General features: G+C 41.0%; 1 protein-coding gene across 1 annotated transcript in view; it reads right to left on the bottom strand.

Moving 5' to 3' along the window:
• Window positions 1-27115, bottom strand: part of LOC125460655 (ELKS/Rab6-interacting/CAST family member 1-like) — a 730867-nt gene that overhangs the window by 452747 nt on the left and 251005 nt on the right. The window contains exon 14 of the mRNA XM_059652379.1: window positions 6208-6339. Within this exon, the coding sequence (XP_059508362.1) occupies window positions 6208-6339 (132 nt within the window). The remainder of the gene's footprint in view (window positions 1-6207; window positions 6340-27115) is intronic.

Here is a 27115-nt window from a genome sequence, read left to right as displayed (position 1 = left end):
CCTGACATGGTGATGCCAGTGTTCAACATAGAATTCAATAAGAACATGTAACAAGTTGAATTTGCCACGTACACATGCTGGTTTCCGTTTTGATTTTTCTCAACGTGTGGTTTGTTTTGCGAGTTTGGTGAATTGGAAATCTGAATATTAATGAGGTGAGTTGGTCCATCAATAAGGTATTTAACAAGCAATAATCCATTTTAATTGACAACTCACTGCTGACAAGAAACACTACACCTTGCTTGTGAAAAGCATAAAAGATGCGCCTGCCAGCAAGATGAGCCTGGCTGGGTTTCTAGCCCCATTCTGCCATAAATCTTGCCATAGCCTATGTTACTCAAACCCCATGACATTCTGCTCCACGCAATTTACTAAAAATTCTCAAAAGTATTTTCTTCTCCCCTTCTTTGTTGACTTACTAGTTTTCTCCCCAGACCCTTTAAAAGTGTTCAGTTGTTGGTTGATTACAATTTCATAGATATTGGAGATCCTATAACACGTCATTTCAATAACCATACTTTGTGTGTACTCTTAGGCTTTTAAAAATCTTTTCTAATCAACATTTTCAGCAATGTCATGATGCATCTCTGTAGCAAGTGGGATCTGCAATGTGTACCTCCTGGCTTAGAGGTAGGGACTGTAGACCTTTAGACATTTGGTTTAATTACATTGTTGTAATAGTAATTACTTGCAAGCTAAGTTGCTGCAACCTCACTTTATTTCCCATTCTTAACCCTGCACTGGTGAGACCAATCACAGCTTGATTGAGCTCAGATAACTCAGGACAGTCCAGACCTTGGACATGGTATGTTTCTGTTCTGTATGTGTGTATGCTCAGATGTAGATGCAACATACCACTTGTGCTTTGATTTCACAATCACTGGCACTGTCACTGCACACTGCTGTACACAAATGCAAAGCCGAACAGACTTCTATAAAGAGCACAAAATTAGAGATGTATCTCTTTGCAGAAGCACAAAGCATATGGAACTTGAAACTCATAACACTATGAAACTGACTGCACAACCCTCCACACAACCATGGTCACTCAGCCCTCTACACACCCACAATAATCACACTCCTTTTAAAGACAAAGATACCATCCAATATACAACGCTAAACATGATCAAAGACCAGAATTGTATTGATGTCTAATATTAGTGCTACTTTCAGAGTAAAATATAGGGAATCAGAATCAACCACAAACATCTTAACACAGCAGCCATACCTATCAATTAATGCACAACATAAATACAGTATTCATTGTTGTGCAGTTGATTATATAATTAACTAAGCAAAACAACTGAGCTAACTATATGTGTTGTATCTCATGTAGAGATAACAGTGTGATACCATCTCTCTGCTACAATTCTGCCATGGCTGGTTAGGCTGGGATGAAAAGATTCACTGGCATAAACACTAACCATATTTCATGTGGCTTTAACAACAGAACAAATTATTTCACCATGGAAAGTGATTCTGCTATTCTGCTTATCATAATAAACATAGAACATTACAGCACAGTACAGGCCCTTCGGCCCTCGATGTTGTGCCGACCTGTCATACCGATCTCAAGCCCATTTAACCTACACTATTCCATGTACGTCCATATGCTTATCCAGTGACGACTTAAATGTACCTAAAGTTGGCGAATCTACTACTGTTGCAGGCAAAGCGTTCCATTCCCTTACGACTCTGAGTAAAGAAACTACCTCTGACATCTGTCCTATATCTTTCACCCCTCAATTTAAAACTATGCCCCCTCGTGCTCACCGTCACCATCCTAGGAAAAAGGCTCTCCCTATCCACCCTAACTAACCCTCTGATTATTTTATATGTTTCAATTAAGTCACCTCTCAACCTTCTTCTCTCTAACGAAAACAGACTCAAGTCCCTCAGCCTTTCCTCGTAAGACCTTCCCTCCATACCAGGCAACATCCTAGTAAATCTCCTCTGCACCCTTTCCAAAGCTTCCACATCCTTCTTATAATGCGGTGACCAGAACTGTACACAATACTCCAAGTGCGGCCGCACCAGAGTTTTGTACAGCTGCAGCATAACCTCTTGGTTCCGGAAGTTGATCCCTCTGTTAATAAAAGCTAAAACACTGTATGCCTTCTTAACAGCCCTGTCAACCTTCAAGGTGGCAACTTTCAAGGATCTGTGTACATGGACACCGCAATCTCTCTGCTCATCTACACTGCCAAGAATCTTACCATTAGCCCAGTACTTTGCCTTCCGGTTACTCCTACCAAAGTACATCACCTCACACTTGTCTGCATTAAACTCCATTTGCCACCTCTTAGCCCAGCTCCTCAGCTTACCTATGTCTCTCTGCAACCCACAGCATCCTTCGTCACTATCCACAACTCCACCGACCTTAGTGTCGTCTGCAAATTTACCAACCCATCCTTCTACGCCCTCATCCAGGTCATTTATAAAAATGACAAACAGCAGTGGACCCAACACCGACCCTCGCGGTACACCACTAGTAACTGGTCTCCAGGATGAACATTTCCCATCAACTACCACCCTCTGTCTTCTTTCAGCAAGCCAATTTCCGATCCAAACTGCTATATTTCCCACAATCCCATTCCTCCGCATTTTGTACAATAGCCTACTGTGGGGAACCTTATTGAACACCTTGCTGAAATCCATATACACCACATCAACCGGTTTACTCTCATCTACCTGTTTGGTCACCTTCTCAAAGAACTCAATAAGGTTTGTGAGGCACAACCTTCCCTTCACAAAACCGTGCTGACTATGCCTAATCAATTTATTCTTTTCTAGATGATTATAAATCCTATCCCTTAAAACCTTTTCCAATACTTTACCAACAAGACCTCATTAATAAAGAGTATGCAGAAACTTGCAAAATTTGTGTCCTTCAACAAATAGATTTCAATTTGCCTGTGATTCAGATGCAGAAAAAAAAGGTAGTCAAATAATGTAAACCAAAGTACCATGAATAAATTATACTCACTTCTTTGATTTGCAGACTCCAGTTTGAAACTTACATATGACAGAGGTTTTGACTTTTAATTTATAACATATGTAAGATGGGAAAATGAAATCTACCTCTTCTCCATTTTAAATGGTAGGCCCCTAATTCAAGATACCCCATGAAAGTAAATATCTTCTTAGCATCTAACCAGCCAAGTCCCCTTGGAGATCTTTTAAATCAACCTTTTCATTGATATTCTTACATAACACTGCAGCAGGTAGGACTTGAACCCAGGCCTTCTACCTTAGAGATGAGGACACTAACAGTGTACCACAAGAGTCTCCTCAGAATACAGTCATTGAGTCATAAAGTCATACTGCTTGGAAACAGACCTTTCGGTCCCACTAGTCCATGCCAACCATGTTCCCAAACTAAACCAGTCCCATCCACTTGCATTTGGCTCCAACCTTTCCTATTCATGTATTTAACGAAACGTCTTTTAAGTGTTGCAACCGTATCTGCATCGGACACTTCCTCTGGCAGTTCATTCCACACGTTAACTACTCCCTGCATAAAAAAGTTATCCCTCATGTCCTTTTTAATTCTTACTCCTCTTACCTTAAAAATAAGCCCCCTAGTTTTGAACTTCCCCATCTTCGGCAAAAGACCTTTGCTAGTCACCTTATCTATGCCCTTCATGATTTTATAAACTCTAAAAGGTCACCCTTCAACCTCTTATGTTCCAGTGAAAAAAATTCCAAGCCGATCCAACCTCTCCTTATAATTCAAACCTTCCAGTCTCAGTTACATCCTAGTAAATCCAGAACTGCACACAATACTCCAGAAGAGTCCTCACCAATGTCCTGTACAGCCTCAACATGATATAGCAACTCCTATACTCAAAGATCTGAGTAATGAAGGTAAGGGTACTAAACACTTTCTTAACCACCCTGTCTATTTATGATGCCAATTTCAAAGAATTATGTACCTGAACCCCCAAGTCTCTCTGTTCTACAATATTAGCATTAATGGCCCTACCATTAATTGTACAAATCCTGTCCTTGTTTGTTTTACCAAAAACGCAATGCCTTGAATTTATCCAAATTAAATTCTGTCTGTCATTTCTCAGCCCATTGACCCAATTGATCACTGTCCATTATAGCGCCAATTTTGGTGTCATCCACAAACTTACTAATTATGTTTCCTATACTCTTATCCAAATCATTTATATAAATGACACACAAAAGTGGATTCAGTATCGATCCCTGCGGAACACCACTGGTCACAAGCCTCAAGTCAATTTTGTATCCAATTAGCTAGCTCTCCCTGGATCCTATGTGATCTAACCTTACTAATCAGCCTATCATGCAGAACCTTGTAAAAGACCTTGCTAACATCCACACACAATGTCTACTGGTCTGCCTTCATATACCTTCTTGGTCACCTCTTCAAAAAACTCCATCAGGTTTGTGAGAGATGATTTTCCATGACATTTGTATGAAGTGAATTGTACTGGACGGAAACTGATATCTTCTGTCGGGGTCCTCACATGGAGTCTGCGATGGATCATCCACTTGGTATTTCTAGCAGAAGATGATTCCAAATGCCTTGGCTGATCTTTTGCATCAATCTGCTAGGCTTCCCATACTTAAGAACGGGGGTTTTTGTGGGAATTCCTTACCTGGTGTCATGTTTTCTGTATAAGAGGGTGACTACATTTCAAAAATACTTCATTGTTTGTAAGATTGCAAGATGTTTGGTGATTGTAACATCCCTCCTTAAAGGCACTGTGGGTCAACCAACAGTACATGGACTGCAGTGGATCAAGAAAACAACTCACCACTACCTTCTCAACAGAAAGGGATGGACAATAAATGCTGGCCAACCAGTGACACCACTGCCCCCGCCCAACCCATGAATGAATAGGAAAAGAAACTCTACATGGATGCAAGCATTTCTTTCATTTTCTTTTTTCAAAATTCAAAACACAATTTGTAAGTTTACAGTTCACAACCATTTGAGTGGTATAGTGAATACAGAGGAGAATTGCTATAAATTACAGTCAGGCTTTTATGATCTTGTAGATATGCAAATAATTGGCTAATGATTTCCAACACAAATAAATGTCAGATACCTCATTTTAGTATGAAGAATATGGAGATCTCTCATTTATTGAAATGTGCAAGTTTGGGTGAGATAAAGAATCAGAGTTCTTAGATTAGAAACATACCAGTTACTATATGTTATGCTGCAGATTATCAAGGCTATAAAGAAAGCAAGCTAATCTCCAATGTTTATTTCCAGAGGGATAGGTTTGAAATGTCACTTTAAAATTGTATTGATCTCAGTTGGATCATGCTAAAATACAGTTCTTCTTTCTGGTCACAGATTACAAAAATGATTTATAGCCCCGAGAGAAGATGCTTTAAAACATTTACAAGGTTGATATCTGAAATGCAATATGAACATATCAGGAAAGGTTGGACAGGGTTAGTCTCCTTCCTCTTGACAAAAAAATAGTTGAGGAGTGACATTATGGAGATCATGAAAATTACGCAAGGCTTTGATAGAATGGTTACAAAGAGAATGTTTTCTCTTGCAAGGAAGGCCATAACTAGAGACCATTAAATGAAACAGTTGCATAGTAATAGCGATAGTAGAGCAATTATAATTGGAAATGCACAAGAGGACAGAAGCAAGGGTGCAGTTACTTTGGATAGTTTTGGAGCTGGAGTAAGTTACAGAAGTAGGGATGGACGAAGCCACCAAGTGATTAGAAAATGACAATAAGTAGTTTAAAGTCAAGACGTTACTTGACCAATGACCAGTAGGTTGTTGAGCTCAGATGATAAACAGGATTTGTGCATTAATATACAGGGAGCAAAATTTTGGATGAATTCACGGGAATTAGGGCATTCAGCCAAGAGAATATAGGGATATTTAAGCCGAGAGGTCACAAATGCATGGATGCTGACAGCAATAGGAAATGAGCTGAGTTACACAAATTTGAGTGACGTTTCACTGGTGGAAATAGGTGATATTAATCATGATTAGTAATTCAGCTCAGGGTGAAATGTGAAATCAAGTTTGTGAAAAGGCTAACTTAATGTTGCACTGTTGAGAGAGAGGGATGGAGCTAGTAGCTAGGCAAATGAAGTTAACACATAACACATTCAGGATGAAAGGTTTATATGGACGGTAGAGAAGTGTTGATATAAATGAAAATTTTATACTGGCTCGTGGTTGCACATACTACTGACCTGTTTCTCAGAATTGTTTCTGGCCGCTTCTTCTTGCGCTAATACCATTTCACGTTCTGCTGTTATCTGTACACTCTCCCTCAAAGCCTCTTCTAATTCCTCAATCCGGTCATCTTTTTGTCGTAAGGAATCCTGAAGGAATGATGAAAAAAGGCAATGACCATTCATGTATTTGAAAAGTACAATGACAAGACATTTGATAGGTCCAACCTTAAACATGGGATCATGATACATAATGAACCTACATTTGTTTCCTCTGATGTAGGCAGCACACAATTTCATGCTGTCAGACGGTGACTAGAACTGTGGTGTGCTACCAGGATGAACCACACTGCTGAATGGCTGCACACCTGAGTACAGCATAACACTAAGACAGGCTAGCACCACTTAAACTTAGCAACATCATTTAAAGTCAGCATACACCTCTTAAAGGGGCATGTATTCTGACTGGAACTGGCACTGTCAGCCACTGGAGAAGACTGGTCAAACAGAAATAAATCATTGAAAAATGCAACAACATTGGAGACAGTCTGTTCCAAGATCGCCAAAGTATATCTTGAACACTATATTTTTAAGGCTGAGGTGGAGAAATTGTTGACTAACAAGGGAGATAAAGGGTATCAGCGGTAGGTAGGAAAGTGGAGTTAAGGCCACGATCATATTCGCTATGACATTATTAAATGGCAGGGCAGGCTCAAAGGGACGAAATAGCCAATTCCAGTTCCTAATTCACATGGTCATTACAGAATATTGGAGTTCCTGACGGAGGAGGTGGATATGTGGACAGTAGTGTTCTATGCACAAGGGACCAGGGATATTCTGACAGACACAGTGAAGGCAGTGGGGCCTAGTAGATCAATGTTCAATAGCTGCAGAATTGCACTGAGGATTCTGGATGCACTGTTCCAAGAAGACCTTACAGGAATGGTCATGGTCAGTGAATTAAAATGTCATATCTTTACAGACAATAAGAATCATAGAGTTATACAGCATAGAAACAGACCTTTTGGTCCAACTTGTCCAAGCTGACCAGTTATGCTAAATTACTCCAGTCCCATTTGCCAGCATTTGGCCTGTATCCCCCGAAACCCTTCCTATTTATATGCCCGTCCACCTTTAAATGCTGTAATTGTACCAGTCTTCACTACTTCCTCAGACAGCTCATTCGATGCACGCACCACCCTGTGTGAAAAAGCTGCCCCTCAGGTTACTTTGAAATCTTTCTCCTTTCATTTGAAACCTAGTTTTAGACTCCCTCACCCTGAGAAAAAATGCTAGCAAATGGGAATGGAGTAATTTAGCAATAACTGGTCGGCATGAACAAGTTGGACCAAAGGGTCTGTTTCCACACTGCACAACTCTATGATTCTTATTGTCTATAAAGATATGACCTTATCCATGCCCCTCATGATTTTATAAACCTCTATAAAGATCACTCCTCAGCATCTGACACTCCAGGAAAAATAGTCACAGCCTACTCAGTCTCTCCAAAATCAGCAACATTCTTGTAAATATTTTCTGCACCCTTTCAAGTTTAACAAAATCTTTCCTGTAGCAGGGAGACTAGAATTGCATGCAGTATTCCAAAAGTAGCCTAACCAATGTTCAGTACAGCTGCAACGCGACCTCCCAACTCCTACACTCAATGCACTGACCAATAAAGGCAAGCATACTAAATGACTTCTTCACTACCCTTTCTACCTGCAACTCTGCTTCAACGAACTATGAACCTGCACCTCAGTCTCCTTGTTCAGCAATACCTCCCATTACATGTACAAATCAGTCCCAGATTAACTTTACCAAAATGCAACATTGCACACTTCTCTAAATTAAACTCTATCTGCCACTCCTCCACCCATTGGCCCATCTGATCAAGGTCCTATTGTACTGAGTTCTTCACCTCAGGTCACCACCACAACTTTATGCTTCTCCCAATAATCTCGATGACATATATCTTAAAAGAATACAACTGAAGATGCTAGAAATCTGAAATAAAAAGAGAAATGCTATAAATACTCAGCAAATCAGGCAGTACCTGTGGAGAAAAATTGAGTTAACATTTCATTTTGATGATTCTATTTCCATTGTGAGTGACTTGAGTATTTCCAGCATTTTTTGAATTTGCCACCTGAACTAAAGACAAGGCTGCACCTCAACCTTGCACTTAGCACCTTTGCAAGCCTCACACTAGCATCTCTCAACTTGCACACTTTTGGTTATTCAGTTATGACTGCATCAGTAACCATATAGATTGCAGCACCCTCACTGACACATTCCTTTCTCTTTCAGAACAATGTGGTTGACAGTTGTAAGCTTCTTTATCTTATCTGTGACAGTCATACATGCTCACCCCTGGAGATTTGGTGTTTCCAGACTTAGCACAGCCACAAATGACGGTTTGAACGCATCAAGTCTGAAGTTACACTGAGATCTAATCTTAACTTCTTTTCAAATATCACATCTCTTATCCCACAATCTGTTCTAATTTACAAGATGCTGACAGTTTAAGTATGGCTCTCTTGCTTCCTCCCATCTCCATTCATCATAAACTTATACTTGTCAACGTCTCTTTTGGAAGGAACAACAGAAAAGCAGAAAGGTGAGAAACCTTTTAAAGCAGTGAGGTAAAAGGTGAGAAAAGGTAAAAGCTGGTATTCAAACGCATTTGAGCATTCATGAACATGAACCAGAATGTTTTGATACAGCAAGCAATTAGGTCAGCAAGTAACACGCCAGCCTTTTATGTAAGGGAGTTCTCTCATAACAGCAAGAAAGTTTTGGTGCACTATAAAGTACTGTGTGCAGATTTGCCTAAGGTGTTTTCCAATTGTCTTAGGGGATGTGATAAAGATTTAGTGGATTGATTCCTCAGACAGGAAAGATGATTTTGAGGACAGAGTGAGTAGAAAATGCTCATGAGATATATATGGACAGGCTGTGGCTTGTGGCCGGAGAGCTAGGAAATAATTTCTATTTCTCACAACAAGAAAGCCAAGATTTAAGAGTGGGATGTAGAAAAATGTCTTCCATCAAATGTTGAGAGTGTCTGAAATTGTTATACCTCATTCAGGTAGCATGCTGGAAATCAAGCACCATCCCCCAGACATGTCACAAAAGTTAAAGCTCTTATAAAAAATACACAATGTTCCTCAATTTAGCTGTCTTTCAGGCCCAGATTGACAGAATGCCTAGACCAGGTTTCTGCATTTAAGAAGAACTATTATTTATTACAAATAAATAGGTTCCAGCTATGGATAAACAAACATAAACCATCAACATATAACTCCACAATTTAAAAATATAACCCTCTTATAGAGAACACCTAAGCACACACATGGACAGATTTAAGATGTCGTAGGGACGGGGAAGAAAAATGGGTGTGATAGGCAGAGGGAAAAAGTTTTCTTTTACAAAAATACACTTTGTTTATAAAAAATCTTTGTATGTGTACATTGTCAGAAAAGCAGTTCAGTTCTGTACAGGTGCATATCAAGTAAATTAAAAAAATTGGACTTTGATTCAAAAAAGCCAAAGACCTCTCCTACACTTACAATACTAATATTTACAATCATTTGAGGCACTAGGAAGGTCAGATAAGTAAACAGACCCCACCCCCACAGCATTTACCTTTAGCAAGAAGACCACAAATATTGGTCTTTCCCCACTGCACCTTGGCAGCTGCTCCAACCTTTACTGTGCCCCTCAGCACATAGTCCTGGAACTTGGAATGTGCCAGTCTGCAACATTCAGGGTCAACTTCTTATTCTGGGAGGGCAACAAGTTTTGGGCAGACCAAAGAGCATCTTTCAACGATTTGATAGTTCTCCAGGCACAGTTAACGTTTGTCTTGGTGTGTGCCCCGGGGAAAAAACCATACAGCACAGAGTCTCACATCACGGAGATGCTCGGGACGAGCCTTGACACAAACCACTGCATCTTCTTCAGTCTTCCGTTGCAAAGGCACATTCCAGAAAGTGCTGTGTGACAATCTCAATGCCCCTGCAGCCACTTGGAAGGCACCGTGTAGTGGCACAAATTGACCCAACATACATGAAGGATCCCACAAGCAGTGCCCTTTTCACCACCAGCCAAGTGATATCTTGGTGCTCGTTAGACAGTTCTGGTGATGAGGCATTTTGCCAAATGATTTTGACAATCTGCTCAGAGAACCACATGACAAGATCTACCCTTTCCTTTTCCCTCAGGGTCTTGAGGACGCTACGTGCTGATCATTTCCTGATGGACCTGTGGTCAAAGGTGCTTTACTTTTCAAATCTCTCAACGAAAGACAGGTAATATGGAATGGTCCCACTACGTGGGTGCGTTCTGTGGCACCAAGACTAGTCCCATCCTTCACAACACCAGGGACAAGCAGAACCTCAATACATAGTGACACTTGGTGTTTGCACACCGAGGGTCTACACACAGCTTGATGTAGCTGCACACAAAGCTGGCCATCATGATGAGGACAAAGTTAGGTACATTCTTCACCCCCTTACCCAGGGTTTTGTACATTAAGTCCTTGCAGACACAGTCCATCTTAGATCTCCAGATGAAGTGGAAGCTGGCTCAGGAAACTGCCACAGTGCTGTTCCGGGGTTTGGGCCAGACTTGGAGCACGTACAACAACAGAGAGTACCTCATACCTGTTGATTGTAACAACTCGGCAGTGCAGAGAAAACGAACAATGGTGCCGCAGACAGAAAGGAGAAGAGATCCTCATCTCTCTTCTCCTTGAAAAGTCTTCAGGAGACACTCACACTCCTTCACATTCCTGAAGGTCATGTAAAACTGGAGAAATCCTGCAGGCAGAAAATATCTGCTGCTTGAAACCCACAGCAATCCAGGAAGACTCTTATTACGAAGGAGGTCTGGTGGACTGGTGATACCTTACTCACAGTCACCTTGACTGTATTGTAGATCTCCTGGCCTAGGATGCAGGTGCAAACAGGGGCTATAGCTCTGGTTGGCTGAATTGGTGTTAGGCCAAAGCCAGAATAAAGATCATTTCAGTTCTGCGAAGGGTCACCGGACCCTAAATGTTAACTGTGCATTTTCTTCACAGCCCAGACCTGCTGAGCTTTTCTAGTAACTTCTGTTTTTATTAAAGATCACTTCACCTGATGGAGTTGTAGTACTCTGAAAGCTTGTGATTTCAAATAAACCTGTTGGACTATAACCTGATGTCATGCGACCTTGTCCATCCCAGTCCAACACCAGAAACTTCACACCACAGCACAAAGAATCACCAGGTTCAGCTCAGCTCAACAAATGATCCTCCAGGTTCTGTACACAATCCAGTGACAATCTCAAGATCAGAGGGAAAAAGACTGGGAAAGCAGTTCAATGTCCCTGCTCAGAGGATTCACTGAGGAGGTCATTTTGACTTACAGGGTAGGTACATGGCTTATACAGAAGGTACAGGATGACCAGTTCACACTTTTATTGTATAGCTTACTGGGCAACAGCCAAAGTTTACATCAACTTACATCAATAAATTGGCTTTTTTTGGGGTTGAGGAGTTTTTCTTTAAAGTAAACTGCACAACAGAAACAGCTCCTGCTCTTTCAGAGGTCCAATAATTTCTGACCGAAACATTCACATACCCAAGGTGCTCAGCTCCCTGGAAGATAATCATATACTTGCTGGCAGGCAGAAGGCCTTTGTCATCTATAACTCATCACTAGTCTAGAGAACAATCAACTACTTGGTGGTGGCTGAATCTCCATTCGTACACACCTCTTGGCTTCAGCTCATATGAAATGTTTCCTCCCACTCTTTGAACATACAGCAGCACTAACACCAATTACGATGAGTGCCAGGTTATTTGCTTCTTAAAAGTGCTGCAATTCTTCAACAATTCTTGGATGTTTCTCAACAGTCTTTTTTCCGATTTCAGTCCACAAGTAGAGACAAAATTTTAAAAAGGCATAACTTTACAGAAGTCTTACTCCTTGGATATTTTGTTACTTAATATGTTCAAAAGCCAAGATAACAGACGCACATGTAATGAAAGGAATCAAGATCGTAAGTATTAAAGAGGCTAGAGGCACAAGATGGAATAGAAATCCAACAATGATCTCGATGAACAGTTCCATAGACCAAAGGGGCTGTATGACTACTTCTGCATTTCCTACAGTTTAACAAATATCACAGGCAGAATACCCCAACACAAACAAAAGCTTATTACGCCGCTATAACAGTTACTTCCTTTTTATTCAGTGAGCCACGAAGATTGTTATTGTGATCTCAACTTACTGATTGCCTGGGTGCAGAATGAAGATGGGGCAAAACACGTCTAGAGAGAATGTACGGATGACAAACAATGTGTAATTAAAGAGTTGAGATGTCAACCTTTGACCAAAGCAGGATATTAATCTGTACATTGCATACTGAGAGATTACTGCTTGCTTGACACATCAATATCCTGCTTGGGACTGTATGATCCCCTTGAGGGAACTGTAAACCAAAATAACTAAATTTACTGAGTTACTTCACAAATGAAATTACCAACAAAATTCCATTTTTGGTAGTTTTTACTGAAAAATCAGAATCCAAGTAAACGAGACAAGAATTAACAGGAAAATTATTGTTGGTATGGATTATAAATCATACAAGGAATAGCAAATACAAGAAAGACGATCTGACAAGATTATAAGCTTTCATGTCACTTCCTCCAGAAATATTGCATCGCATTCAATGTCAGTATTTCCACTCAACCTCCAGGACGTATGAGCTCTAATTTTTCCTCACTGAATAGATTTGATCCTCAGACAACCTCAAAGGGAAGCTGCACGCAGTGCACTACATCTAGGTCAAAAGGTTATCACAGATAAAACAAGGAAAGTTAACAATTTAAAACACTCTGTACGGACATTCATTAGAACATTCCTGCAGAATTTCCTTAGCAAGGGCCATGACAATCTTGATGGCACAGATCAACCAGAGACTCCTTTACCTGCCTCTTTTAATAAATCTTATCGAACAGTCTGGTCCACTGTCAAAGGTAAAGCATTACTGTAAAATTGTACAATTTTCAATCTCTGCTCTAATCTGTCATCCGCTCCTTTGAGTGTGCTTTCTTCGTTCATCCCTTGCTGCAGCTTCTTTTTATCTGAAGATCTCCTGTGTGCCAGGTAGCCATTCAACTTACATATGTTAACTTTCTTCCGGCTGGTACTGCTTTCAGGACAAGAAACAAAAGATCACACATACCAGCATTTCATAATATCCAAGAAAATTAAAATTGATCCTTTTTATAACTGGTGCAATCTCTACAGAGTCCTTTTCAAAAATTCTTAATTCCAGATTCCACAGAAATTTTAAAGATATTCCAAATTTCTTTGTTGTATTGCTTCTGGGTCAAAGGTTGTCATGAACTGAAATTAACAGTTTATAATCCATTCGGAAATCCTTCAGGTTTTCTGCGTGGAAGTGAGCTTTCTTTTCAGTGTTATATTGCTATTCATTACTGGTGTGATTACAGTCAAGAGGAAGTTGTTCTCTATAAACATACAAGTGATCTCACCAACTTTATAAACAATGATACTTAATAAAGAGATTAAGGACATGAAAACGTTGTCAGCACAAATATCAAACATCTGACACAAAACTCTCCAGAAGCGACATCAGAAGCTTTGCAGCTGAATGTACAAAACAGTACATCTTCTGGAAAAAACGGAACAAGAATTCTTTAAAATGTCAGCTGCACTACAAATCCTGTTCCCATTTCCTTCCCTCAATACACCGCTATTAAAGTCAGAATGATGAATCCTAAGATATTGCGCAAATTACATAAAATAATTTCTTCAGATGCAGGTACATTCTCTCAACTCTGGTAGCCTCAAGGTTGAGACCGCACCAGACTTTGGGGTTTGCTAGTCTAGAGAGAAAAAAAAACGCACTAATTTAGAGCAAAATGCATTAATTCAAAGAGTAGGGAATATATGAGAAGCAAGTGACATGATTGTAAAGTACTTTAAGTCATTGGCCACATCACTGCTGATATTAATTCACTTCTCTTGAAATGGAATCAACAACTCTTTCATGCCTCTCCCACTTTCCCTACATCAGCATAATCTGTTCAAAATTAGAAAACATCAACCAAAAATGTCATGTTCAGTTTTGACAGAACTTTTTCTGTAACAAGGTGAAAGGCTCTTACTAAAATTGGGAAAAGGTGCTATGGCACTCCTATCAAAGTTTTTTTTTCTTTTTTTGGTTTCCACAAAGTCAGAGAGGCACAACTTCACGAAGTAAATACATAAATCTAATCAATCTTGTGCAATACCTACAGAACATTCTGTAAAATTGACAATTCTGTGGAAGGTAATTAAGTTAACGATGAATCAGATTACACAATACAGAAGGTGTCAATCAGAAGTGACCAAGAAGAATTCTGGGAGAAGTCAGCACAATCACCATGACTGCAAGTTCTGAGCAGCATCCTCACCTTGATCAATAGCCAGGACCCGGTTCCAGAGAGGCTGGAGGGAACAGATAGCAAACAGAGCAGTAAAATTTCAAAGGCAGGGTATTTTGGGCCTAGTTTGAAGTAGCAGCCTTAACTTGATTCTTTACCCAGGGATTATCGTGGGTTCTGCAGTTCGTGACATCATCAGTTCAAAAGTGATTTTTTTTAGACAGAAAAGGCTCCTGATTAATAATTAGTGATTAGATTATTCTTTTCCTTTCTTACCTTCAATTTCTATTAATATTTGCTCCCAAAAGATTTTAGAGTAGTGGGGATTTAGGCCAGTGGCAGTGTAGTACAGCTCTGGGCTTTAGTGTAGTCCTTAGATTGTCCCTTACAGAATAGTATATTTAGTATTTCTTAGTGAGAATCTAACACTAGAGAGAGAGCATCTCGTTAGCTGTGAATTAATTTTATAGTAGAAATGTATTTTAAATTAAATAGTTGCCAGAGGATAAAATTGGCAGCCAAAGGGTAATATGCTTCTTTTGCGGAATGTGCGAAATCAGAGACAATCTGAACAACCTTGATGACTACACCCGAAGGAAGCATGTCCAATGGCAGCTCCTGTCAGATTGCATGGATCAGGTGGAGCAGCAGATAGACGTACTTGGAAATATGCAGGAGGCACAAAGTATCATAGACGGAAGTTTTAGAGATGCAGTTACACCTAAGGTTCAGGCAGATAGATCGGTGACCGAATGAAGGGGCAGACAAACAGAGCAAGATTCCCTTATGGCTAACAAGCATACTATTTTGGATTCTGTTGGGGGAAGGGTAGAATTGCCAATCGGGTGCCCCTCCACCAAGTTATTAATATAGATAATAAATAATTGAGGCCTTGGGATTGATAATGGGGCACTCCACTAGTTATGTTGTTTCAACCTGAAAAAGACCCATTAATCCTAAATATCTGTCTTCAGTGTTAATCAATCCTTAACTCTTAAGTATGTATGAACATGAGGTCCTATCTTGTGCAATAACCTTTTATGTGACACCTTATTGAATGCCTTCTGTAAACACAAGTGCACAAATACATCAGATCAAACAGTTCTCCTTCATTAACTCTGCTTGTTGTGTCTTCAAAGAACTCTAAGCAAATTAGTCAAACATGATTTCGCTTTCATAAAACCATATTCACTGATTATGTTAAGCTTTCCGAATTGACTTGCTGTTTCTTCCTGAACAATGGCTGGTAGAATTTTCTCAATGTCCAGATGTTAGACCTATAGTTTTTTTCAAAAAACTTCCCTTCAGTTGAACCCTCCTCCCACCCAAATTAGTTAAAAGCTCTATCCATGATTCACCAGGACAACTGACCCTGGCACAGTTGAGATGAAACTTGCCCTAGTTGAATAGCTTTCTTTCCCCAGTACTAATGTCTGTGCCCCATGAATCGGAACCCATTTCTTCCATATCAATGTTAGAGCCACCGCTCATCCTCTCTGCAGTGCATACACTCATCCACAGTCGGACCAAGAATCTGATATCTACTGGACCTGGGCACCAGCTGAGGCTCCTCCAAAGCTAAATTTTGGATCCTCATCACTGCCTCACTCGTAGTCACGCATACCAAATTTGATGAAACTAATGTAAGTTAATCTAAAGGGTGTGATTTCCTCTTGAAACCTGATGCCCAGATACCACTTCTCATCCGTGATGTAGGGCAGTGTCACATCTCAGGCTCCAGCTCATAAACTCTGAGTCAAAGTTCCTTGAGCAGTCACTACTTCCTGCTGACGTGATCACCATGGAGAGCAGTGGCTTCCATTTACTGCCTCTGCAACACACTGCAACTCCTCTCTGCCATCAGTTTTTATCTTCCGTCGCCAATGTCCTTCTAAGCTAGGCCCGCTTTCCATCTGATTCATGACCTCCTTTCCATTAGTACCAGTGGAAAATGGAGGCATGCCTGTATTTCTGCAGGATGGCTTTTTTCTAACACATGAAGTATTCATTTTGGTGAATTTGACCAGGCATGACCTCCAGCCTGTGGATCTCAACTGGTGTATCATCAGCTTCCAGAGTTCAGAATAATACATTTGTTGATTAAAGCCTTTGACACAATCAGCCATGATTGTAATGGAGTAATAGAGAAATTTGGATGCATTAATGATTTGACAGTTACACGTGGGCATGCTCATGCATGTCCGAAGCAATGGTAAGTCTTCAGACCGTTCCAAACTATTCTCCCCATGCCTTCCAAGGTGGTAATTTGGCATTGATTTCAGATATTGAACGGATGGAAGTTGCTTCATCCAAGATGACTCCAGAAAGGACAAACTTGATGATTTCCTGTTTTCCGATGATTGTGCACTACACTGTTGCTTCAGAGCCAGTCCTGCAATATTGTTTAGACTAATTCTTCAACGCATGTAACCTCATCCTCACAATCAGCAAACGTACCCGCCTGCTCCAAAGAAGCCATCCCTCATACTCCAGCTTTCAGTCTATGATCAGAATCTGTCACAGTAGCTAAGTTCTATTATCTCAGCAGTATAGCTGTCAATCTTGACAATGAGAACATGTAAGAACTGCTCATGTAATACACCATTTGGCAGACTTTGAACATCAATCTGGAATGAACTACACACAATATATACATATACAATATATACAATAAAATATCAGACACTGAGGTGCTCCTCTGAGTTGGCACTTTTTTTTAAATTCATGAGTTATGGGCACCCTTGGCTAGACAGCATTTAATACCAACACCAAACGTCATTGTCCAGAGGGCAGTTAAGAGTCAATCACACTGCTGTAGTACTAGAGTCACATGTAGGCCAGACCAGGGAAGGTTAGCAGTTTCCTTCCCCAAAGGCATTAATGAACCAGATATTTTTGATGACAAATTACACTGGTTACATGGTAGTCAGCTGATTAGCTTTTTAATTGAATTCAATAATTTATTTGAATTTCACCTTCTGTCTTGGTGTGATTCCAGAACAATAGCATGATTATTAGTCCAGTGATATTAACAGCATGCTACTGCCTCCTCATATGCTCAACATCCACACAAAATGATGTTGAGCTGATCATGTAGCCTGAAGGCCCGACAGTCACTTATCAAAGCAAATTTTCTGACAGAAGTCTCTGGTGGACCCTGTCAAAGGAAGCACTAAAGGACACTCTGAAGTTGCCTGCAGAAGCTTTGATATCCACATCAGGGTCCTGCAAGAAGCACCAACATTGTTGAAACTGGATCAACCAGAAAAATGTCTAGTTTGCTTTGAAAGCAGTACATACCATAGGCAGAAAGAAAGCATGGGAGAAGATATCCTTAACCATCAAATATTCAACCATCTGCATAATCCTGTCCTTCCTGCAGCAGAGCCTCCCAGGAACATACTGATCCTGGTAACAACCAAATTCTCCAGCTGAACCCAAACAAACATCCTGACGAGAAACCCGGCCATCCTTATCTTGAAAGGCAAAGAGGTGTTGTCATGTTGGTATTGCATCTTTTAGAAAGATGAGAAAGAACATGACCACTAATTGCACATTTCCATCTTCAGGGACAGCCATTCACTTGTAAATTCCCTATGGCAATGCCTTAACCAACTGGAATCAACTTGCTTAGCATTTAACTGCCTGGCATATTTTCCATGACAATGCCTTTATCAAAGCCCACTTGCTAAACAATTAACATGTTCTTCTCCTTCAATTTAATTGTTGTTCCCTTTGTGATTTTGTCCTGATGAATGCAAGACAGAAAGATGTACAATCTCAACGCTTTGGCAGGAATACCTAAATTCTGTACTACACAGGACAATTCAGTTCTCCAAGTATATCTTGCACACAATAATACCCGAAAGATTGCACTTCAATTCAGCAATATACCTAGGCTCAATGATGAACTATTTAAAATTTACTCTGTTGATTTAAGATATGTTGAAAATCTACAGGCAAGGTATCTCCTGATAATGTATATTTTTTGTATTAGTCTACATTTTGTGGTGAAATTATAATACAAGAATAAGCAACTGGCAAATTACAGAGTATACAGAAACTGAAAAAAGTGACGACAGCATAATGCCACAAGCCACTGGCAAGTTCGTAGAATCAGAATCTCTACAATGTGGAAGCAGGCCATTTGGCCCATCGAGTTGACACCGACCCTCTAAAAAGCATCCCACCAGACCCACACCCACTACCCCATCCATGTAATTGTGCATTTCCCATGGATAATCCACCTAGCCTGCAAATCCCTGGACACTACAGGCAATTTAACCTGCCAATCCACCTAACCTGCGTATCTTTGGACTGTGAGAGGAAACCAGAGCACCCGGTGGAAACCTACATAGACACAGGGAGAACGCACAAACCCCACACAGACAGTCATCCGAGAGCGGAATCGAACCAGGGTCCCTGCCTTTGTGAGGCAGCAATGGTGACCATTGAGCCACTGTGCCGCACCATAGCGACTGATGTGAATACATACTTTTGAACATGTCATCAGAATTAATATGTAATGTAGGTTGGACACCTTTCCTGAAATAAAAACAGTGGGTTTAAAACAAGTTAGAAGAACAAAATTTACTCAGACTTGATTAGGTTTGCATACATTTTAGCAGCTGGTTACAGTGTATTGTTGACCGAGACCCATGACTGACCACCTGCTGCTCTCCATCTGGCAGCCAATACATGGCATAATCAATGGGTCTAACAATCTTTTTGATTAGCATGATGCAAATCCAAAATTCCACTTTTTTCTTGGTACATTAAAGTTAATTGGACAGTTTAATTTAATGATGTCAACTGTAAAAAGAAAGTTAACAATTGCGCTGACACATTTAATATCTAGTATTTTTTGGCAAAGAGCAAACACATACAAAAATAATTTACTTCTCCTTCACCCAAATCTTTGCCTGCAGTCAAATTGTTCTTTGAGCCAACAAGTATTTCAGATGAATATCAGTCATGCAGTTTCTTATCCCAGCTGAAAACAAGATTTTTGGCAACAGATGAATCATTTTTAGATTAGCTGTGATTAGAAAATGTGTTTCTTACCAACTGATTTAAAGCAGGGGTCCCACAAATACCAAAAAAAATGCAATATTAGTTATCTTGAAAGAGGTGTACAAAGTGCCAGAGGAGAAACACGTAAAACTACTCTTTGGATGTGTTTTACACAATAACCTGAATTTAAGATAACTACCACATCAGACCAGGCCTTATAAATAACAATTGGGACTGACCAACAACGCTCCATTGGAGGCGCACTGATGGTGTTACCTAATACGGTGATGAAACATCTGCAAACCCAAACTGCACCCTGTCCCCAGACCTTTATGTAACACCATGCCTACACATACCCGGCTGAACCCAATTCTGCCACCCACATCTAGTTACTTTAAACACTGCAACACTTACCTGGCCCCCTTGTCATCTTGCTTTATACCTCTACCATCTGACACATCACTAGTTGGTACGTTACTTATGTAGCACCCTATCACCTACCATCTCAGCATCCTAATATCACACTGATAGCTACTTACTGTTTGACAGTAGTTTTCGAATTGGCAATCTGGATCTTTAAATTTCAGATTATGGCAGCTGACTGCTGTGAAAAGAGCTGACTTCACATGACAGTGCAGCACCGCTGAACGAACTGTCAGAATGTAAGTATGGCCTCACATTTCTGAATGAGACATGATTGGAATCTCCTCTCAGAAATGGACAGTTCCCCTCTTTCGTAAAAACATGCTGCAGTGTTAGTATGCATGAAATCTCCACTTCTTGGAAACTCTAGCCCATAGTGCCTAAATTTGATACCAAGTGTATAGCAATCTCTTTATTGCATGGAAGATTATTGTGAAATGATCAAGGTGCAAAACGTTTGACCGTAATACCATGTGTCACTTTCCATAGCACATTACTAAGTGCACATATCATTTTAGTCCAGAATTTAATTTAAAAATAATAATTTTAAATATTTAAACATCAACAAATCTAAATTTAAAGATTTAAAACAGAAACTTGATATTAGTCTCAACATGCAATCTGTTCAGAGTTCCAAATAATTTTTCAAACATGATTTTCTTGATCTCTGCATTTTTTCACAAAGAATTTAGATAAGTGAGCCTCACATCTGAATGCAATTGTTTGTGTCTGCTTCCAACTAGATGAGATAAGTGGAACTGCGAGTAACTCTGTTCCTTTTTCACACTCCAGGGTGTGAACTGTCATGGGTGAAACCTGATAGCCAGACTACTGTGTGTAATCAACTTTCAAAACATTCCCCTCACAGCAAGACATTTTCAATTGCAACCCAAGATATAAATCTTGGTGACCATTAATTTCCTTTCATATTAAGCAAATCACATGCTCAGATTTCATTAATGTTGGTGAGCTGGTGGGATTTAGTGAGTGAAATATTAAATGATCCATTTTGAACACCATTATTTAATTGAAAAATGGCAATACAACAACTTGCTTTCTCTCTGTCACGGATTTATGACTCTCTTTCCTGGTGAAATTAGCTCAAGCCTCAATGATAAAAAGTAGTAATGGCTGGAACAAATGCAAAAAAGGTTATTCCTCTCTTAACAGGTCACTTTGACTTGCTTGGCTAACCATGAACTTTGGTGTTTTGTTGAAAAAAAGTTGTTTTAGAATGCACAACTGATATTTACCCTCAACATGCACAGCGGACAAAAAAAACTATGAGCAGTAGACAATTCAGTCCCTCGAGCCTGCGCCACCTTTAATATGATGATGGCTGGCCTTATCTCGCCCTCAACTGTACTTTCTTGCCTGCTCCCTGAACCCTTTAACTTGTCACTAACGAAAATCTTGCTCCTCCTTAAATTAATTCAGTATCCTGATGTCTCCCTCAGTCTGAGATAGTGAATTCCACAGATTTGAGACCCTTTGATAAAAATAATTCCTTCTCATCTCTGTCTCAGATCTGCCACCCCTTAGCCTAAAACTAGACCATTCACTCTAGATTGTCTCCCATGGGGAAATATTCATTCGATGTACATTTTGTCAATCCCCTTTAGCATCACATATATCTCAAATAGATCTCATCTCATTCTAAATTCTAGCCAATATATGCAGGTCAAGCCTTTCAGATATATAATTAATCTAGTGAACCTTCTCTGAACTGCCTTCAATACAATTACATACTTCCTTAATTGTGGGCACCAAAACTGTATGCAATACTTTAGATGTGTTCTTACCAATACCTTGTAAAGTTGCAACACTTCCCTAATTTTACATTCAATTCCTCTAGCAATAAGTGCCAAAATTTCACTTGCTCTCCTTATTACCTGCTGTACATGCATTCTAGCTGTTTACAATGCATTCACAAGAGCACCTAGATCCCTCTGCACAAAGGCATTTTGAAATTTCTTGTCACTTACTATCTGACCAAAATGGATAACCTCACACTTATCCATTTTAAAATCCATCTGCCAAATTTTGGCCCATTCACCTATCTTATCCAGAACCATTTTAAGATTGCTTATTTCTTCATTGCAACTTGCTTTCCCATGTGTTTTAGTGTCATCTACATATTTGGCTGCAGCACATTCTAATCCTACATCCAAGTTATTAATATAATTGTGAGTAAGTGGGGCCAGAGCATCGATCCCTGTGGCACCCAACAAGTTGCAGTTTGCGAACAAGTAAAATACCCATTTTGCATGGCTCTCTGCTTGCAGTTGATTAGCCAATCCAAGCTAGTATATATATTATCTCTAACCCTGTGTGATCTTACCCTGTGTATTAACCTTTTGTGCAGAACCCCATAAAATGTCTTCCACAAATCCACTTTGTTGCATCTTTGAAGAACTTGAGCAAGTTAGTCAAACACATTTACTCTTCACAAGCTATGCTGACTCTGATGGACTGCACTTAACTTTCCAAATGTCCCATTAGTACTTCCCTAATAATAGATTCCAACAATTTTCCAATGACAGATGATGTACTAACTGATCTATAGTTTCTTATTTTCTGCCTCCATCCCCATTTGGCCTTGTGGGACTTGACTACCTTTAACACCAGTAAAAACCAAAAGAACTGCAGATGCTGTAAATCAAGAACAAAAACAAATTTGCTGGAAAAGCTCAGCAGATCTGGCAGCATCTGTGAAGGAGAAAACAGAGTTAACCTTTCGGGTCTGGAGACACTTCCTCAGAACTGATGGTGGCTGGGAAAACATCAGTTTATATGCAGAAAATAGGGAGGTAGGTGGAGTAGGGAGTAAACGATAGGATAGAGCCCAAAGAGAGAAAAAGACAGTTGGACAGACAAAGGATAATAAAATGTGAGGCTGGATGAACACAGCAGGCCAAGCAGCATCTCAGGAGCACAAAAGCTGACGTTTCGGGCCTAGACCCTTCATCAGAGAGGGGGATGGGGAGAGGGAACTGGAATAAATAGGGAGAGAGGGGGAGGTGGACCGAAGATGGAGAGTAAAGAAGATAGGTGGAGAGAGTATAGGTGGGGAGGTAGGGAGGGGATAGGTCAGTCCAGGGAAGACGGACAGGTCAAGGAGGTGGGATGAGGTTAGTAGGTAGATGGGGGTGCGGCTTGGGGTGGGAGGAAGGGATGGGTGAGAGGAAGAACCGGTTAGGGAGGCAGAGACAGGTTGGACTGGTTTTGGGATGCTTTGGGTTGGGGGGAAGAGCTGGGCTGGTTGTGTGGTGCAGTGGGGGGAGGGGACGAACTGGGCTGGTTTAGAGATGCTGTAGGGGAAGGGGAGATTTTGAAACTGGTGAAGTCCACATTGATACCATTAGGCTGCAGGGTTCCCAGGCGGAATATGAGTTGCTGTTCCTGCAACCTTCGGGTGGCATCATTGTGGCAGTGCAGGAGGCCCATGATGGACATGTCATCTAGAGAATGGGAGGAGGAGTGGAAATGGTTTGCGACTGGGAGGTGCAGTTGCTTGTTGCGAACTGAGCGGAGGTGTTCTGCAAAGCGGTCTCCAAGCCTCCGCTTGGTTTCCCCAATGTAGAGGAAGCCGCACCGGGTACAGTGGATGCAGTATACCACATTGGCAGATGTGCAGGTGAACCTCTGCTTAATGTGGAATGTCATCTTGGGGCCTGGGATAGGGGTGAGGGAGGAGGTGTGGAGGCAAGTGTAGCATTTCCTGCGGTTGCAGGGGAAGGTGCCGGGTGTGGTGGGGTTGGAGGGCAGTGTGGAGCGAACAAGGGAGTCACGGAGAGAGTGGTCTCTCCGGAAAGCAGACAGAGGTGGGGATGGAAAAATGCCTTGGGTGGTGGGGTCGGATTGTAAATGGCGAAAGTGTCGGAGGATGATGCGTTGTATCCGGAGGTTGGTGGGGTGGTGTGTGAGAACGAGGGGGATCCTCTTAGGGCGGTTGTGGCGGGGGTGGGGTGTGACATCCCAGATGTCCAAGTTCTTCGAGGACCGCAACTTTCCCCCCACAGTGATCGAGAACGCCCTTGACCGCGTCTCCCGTATTTCCCGCAACACATCCCTCACACCCCACCTCACTTCACTGAAACACTGTAGCAAACCAGAGACAGAGATGTTGGCCAGGGAGCAAGGTGGTGCATTGAAGTGGCAGGCAACAGGTAGTTCAGGGTCTTTTTTGAGAAGAGTCACCAAGTCTACGCTTTGTTTCCTTTTTAACACAAGTAGTTTGCTTTGCACTTTAGCTTAGTGATAGCAATGGTTTTAAACTTTCTGACTTTTCTTTAACCTCGGCATTCCCTGTTAAAACTGGGATGATGCCAGTGAAAACATGAAGCAAAATATTAAGTTATTGTCTGTCATGTAGTATGGGGGAGGTCTGTTAGTTCAGTTTCTGGACAGCAGGTCTGCAAAGCAGAGTGATAGCAACTGTATGGGTTCAACTCTTGCACCAGCTGATGTTATTCGGAAGGACTCTTCTCAACCTCTCCCCTTGCCTTAGGAATGGTAACCTTCATGTTAAACAACCAGTTGCCTCTCTAATGAGATAGCAGCTCTAAGGTCTAGTAGGTTCAGTCTGGTTTGGTGATTTGACTTTACCTATAGTAGATGTATTACATAGAGTGACATATGTATCATAGTTTAAGCATTCTTGAGGCTCTACACATCTCACACACTCAGGTTTCCCTGTAGCCACTATGAAGAAGCTTCCTTGCATTCAATAAAACACATGTGACAGCCATGTAAAAATTTAAAGATGCTATCACTGTGTATGTTATGCGAAATCAGAAGATACAGCAAAAGGGTTGCTAAAGTGTTAACTCGTGCCTATCTGTTAAGTTTACTGAAGACTTTGAGAAAATCTATTAGCCATTATTGTCACATCAGTGACATTTAAACCAGCTACTTCCAGGCTAAAATTAATTACAATGTTGGTTTTTACTGACTAAAAACAAAACTATGTGTGACCATTATAAATATAATGATCTGTTTTGATTAACGGCTACCCTAACTTCTACAGCATTAGCTAAAGCCATTCCACAGCATGAACCAATTCATAAACTATACTGCACACTGAATCTGGCACCAAATTATCTGGTACATCATAGGAAGGAATCCATACAAATAGATATGAACCTTGCTTCACCAGTATCATCATAAAAGTATTATAATTTTATCCCATTCAGTCAAGGGACGTGGGTGTTGCTGTTTGGGCCAGCATTTATTGCCCAGACAGCAGTAAAAAGTCAGCCCCATTGGGTCTGGAATCACATGTAGGCCAGGCCAGGTAAGAACAGCAGTTTCCTTCCTTAAAGAACATTAGCAAACCAGATATGATTTCTAACAACTGACAATGGTTTCATGGTCATCATTAGATTCTTAATGCCACATTTTTATTAAATTCAACTTCCACCATCTGCTATGGCAGGATACAAACCTAGTACCCAGATCATTACCTGCATCTCAGTATTAATGATCTAATGGTAAGACTAGTAGGCTATTGCCTCCTCTTAAAAATACAGATTTTAACTTTATATATAAACTTTTATTGGAAAAGTGAATATTACAATTTGGTGATAAGCAGCAACAGCCTATAACACACTATACTGCACATGATGCTTCAACTCACACAATGTTTATGAGCTCCAAAAACAATGTCTGTCACATTATCATTTGATTTTTCAAGTCTGGTAACTAATTCAGTGCCCAAAACAACCAAAAGTCAGATTCATATTTTTAATTTGCACGTCATGGCAAAAACAAAGACTTTAAATTAAAACAACTCTATTTTTCTTTCCTTGCGTAGATTTTTGCAATTGCTTGATCATTTCATCTGGATCCCATTAACAAGCAGAATCCACAATATATCCCATTTTTCTTCCAATAAGATCCTATATAATGGAAGTTGTTGCAATTAACGTTGCCTCATTTTCTTTCTCAACATCGGCATAGGTATTTGAACAGAAAAGGCTTGGAGGGAATTGGGCCAAATACTGACAACTGGGATGGATGTGTTGTCCCAATCAAAGTGGTGTCCTTCCTTATCTGTATGTACGTACAGATAAGGAAGGACACCACTTTGATTGGGACAACGCATCCATCCTAGGACAAGCCAAACAGATACATGCACGAGAATTCCTAGAAGCATGGCATTCCAACCGGAACTCCATCAACAAACACATTGGCTCCAAATCAATCTACCACCCGCTGAGAAAAAGAACAGGAAATGACATCACCTACGCAGGAAATGACATCACCAACCCAAGGAAACCTAACCAGATAAATAGAAAGTGGGACATAACACCAGCGCTTCGTCGGAGGCTCACTGATGGTGTTACCGAGAATAGTGACAAAACATCTGGGGACAAACCTTACAGCTCAGTGAACCAGCTTACATCTCAAACACAATAAAGACCCACTCTCTTGTGGACTGAGAGGACGAGAGTGCTGTCTTGGAGGTGAAAGGAGGACGTCGGGTTGGCTGTGCACCCTTGCGACCAGTGGATCTTAATGCTGGCTTCGGCCTAACGCTGGTTCAGGGGAGTAGCCAACCTGCAACGATGGCTGCGGCAAGTGCTCGTGCCCCAGGTCAGGGGGTCCGGAACACCATCCGTGTTTCTGTAAAGAAGGTGGATGAAGGTGCACCTGTGGACCGCACCTTCTTCGTGAAGAGGGTCCTGTTGGACTGTTGTGAGTTTGCTGCTGCGGACATTTACTGCCTGCAGGATTTCCCCGGAGGGGGTTTTTAACGATGTGACCTTCAGGAGTGCCAAGTTTTGTGAGCGCTTCCTGGAGGTTTTCAAGGAGAAAGGAGGTGAGGGCCCCCTCTCTGTATTGACCACTGTCCCGCTGTTTGTGATGCCAGCACAGAGGAGCCGTATGGTGACTGTGCACATGTACAACCCGCATGTGCCAGCAGTTGATGTCCTGACCTTCCTCGGAAGGTATGTGAAGGTGGAAGGGGACCTAACTGACATCGTGGACCCCTTTGGCATCTGGACGAGTAAGAGGCAGGTCAAGGTGACGCTGAGGATGGGCGCA

The sequence above is a fragment of the Stegostoma tigrinum genome, chromosome 18 (assembly GCF_030684315.1).
Source record: "Stegostoma tigrinum isolate sSteTig4 chromosome 18, sSteTig4.hap1, whole genome shotgun sequence".
Classification (NCBI taxonomy): Eukaryota; Metazoa; Chordata; class Chondrichthyes; order Orectolobiformes; family Stegostomatidae; genus Stegostoma; species Stegostoma tigrinum.
The sequence above is the reverse complement of the archived record's forward strand: the minus strand, read 5'-3'. Positions and strand labels throughout refer to the sequence as shown.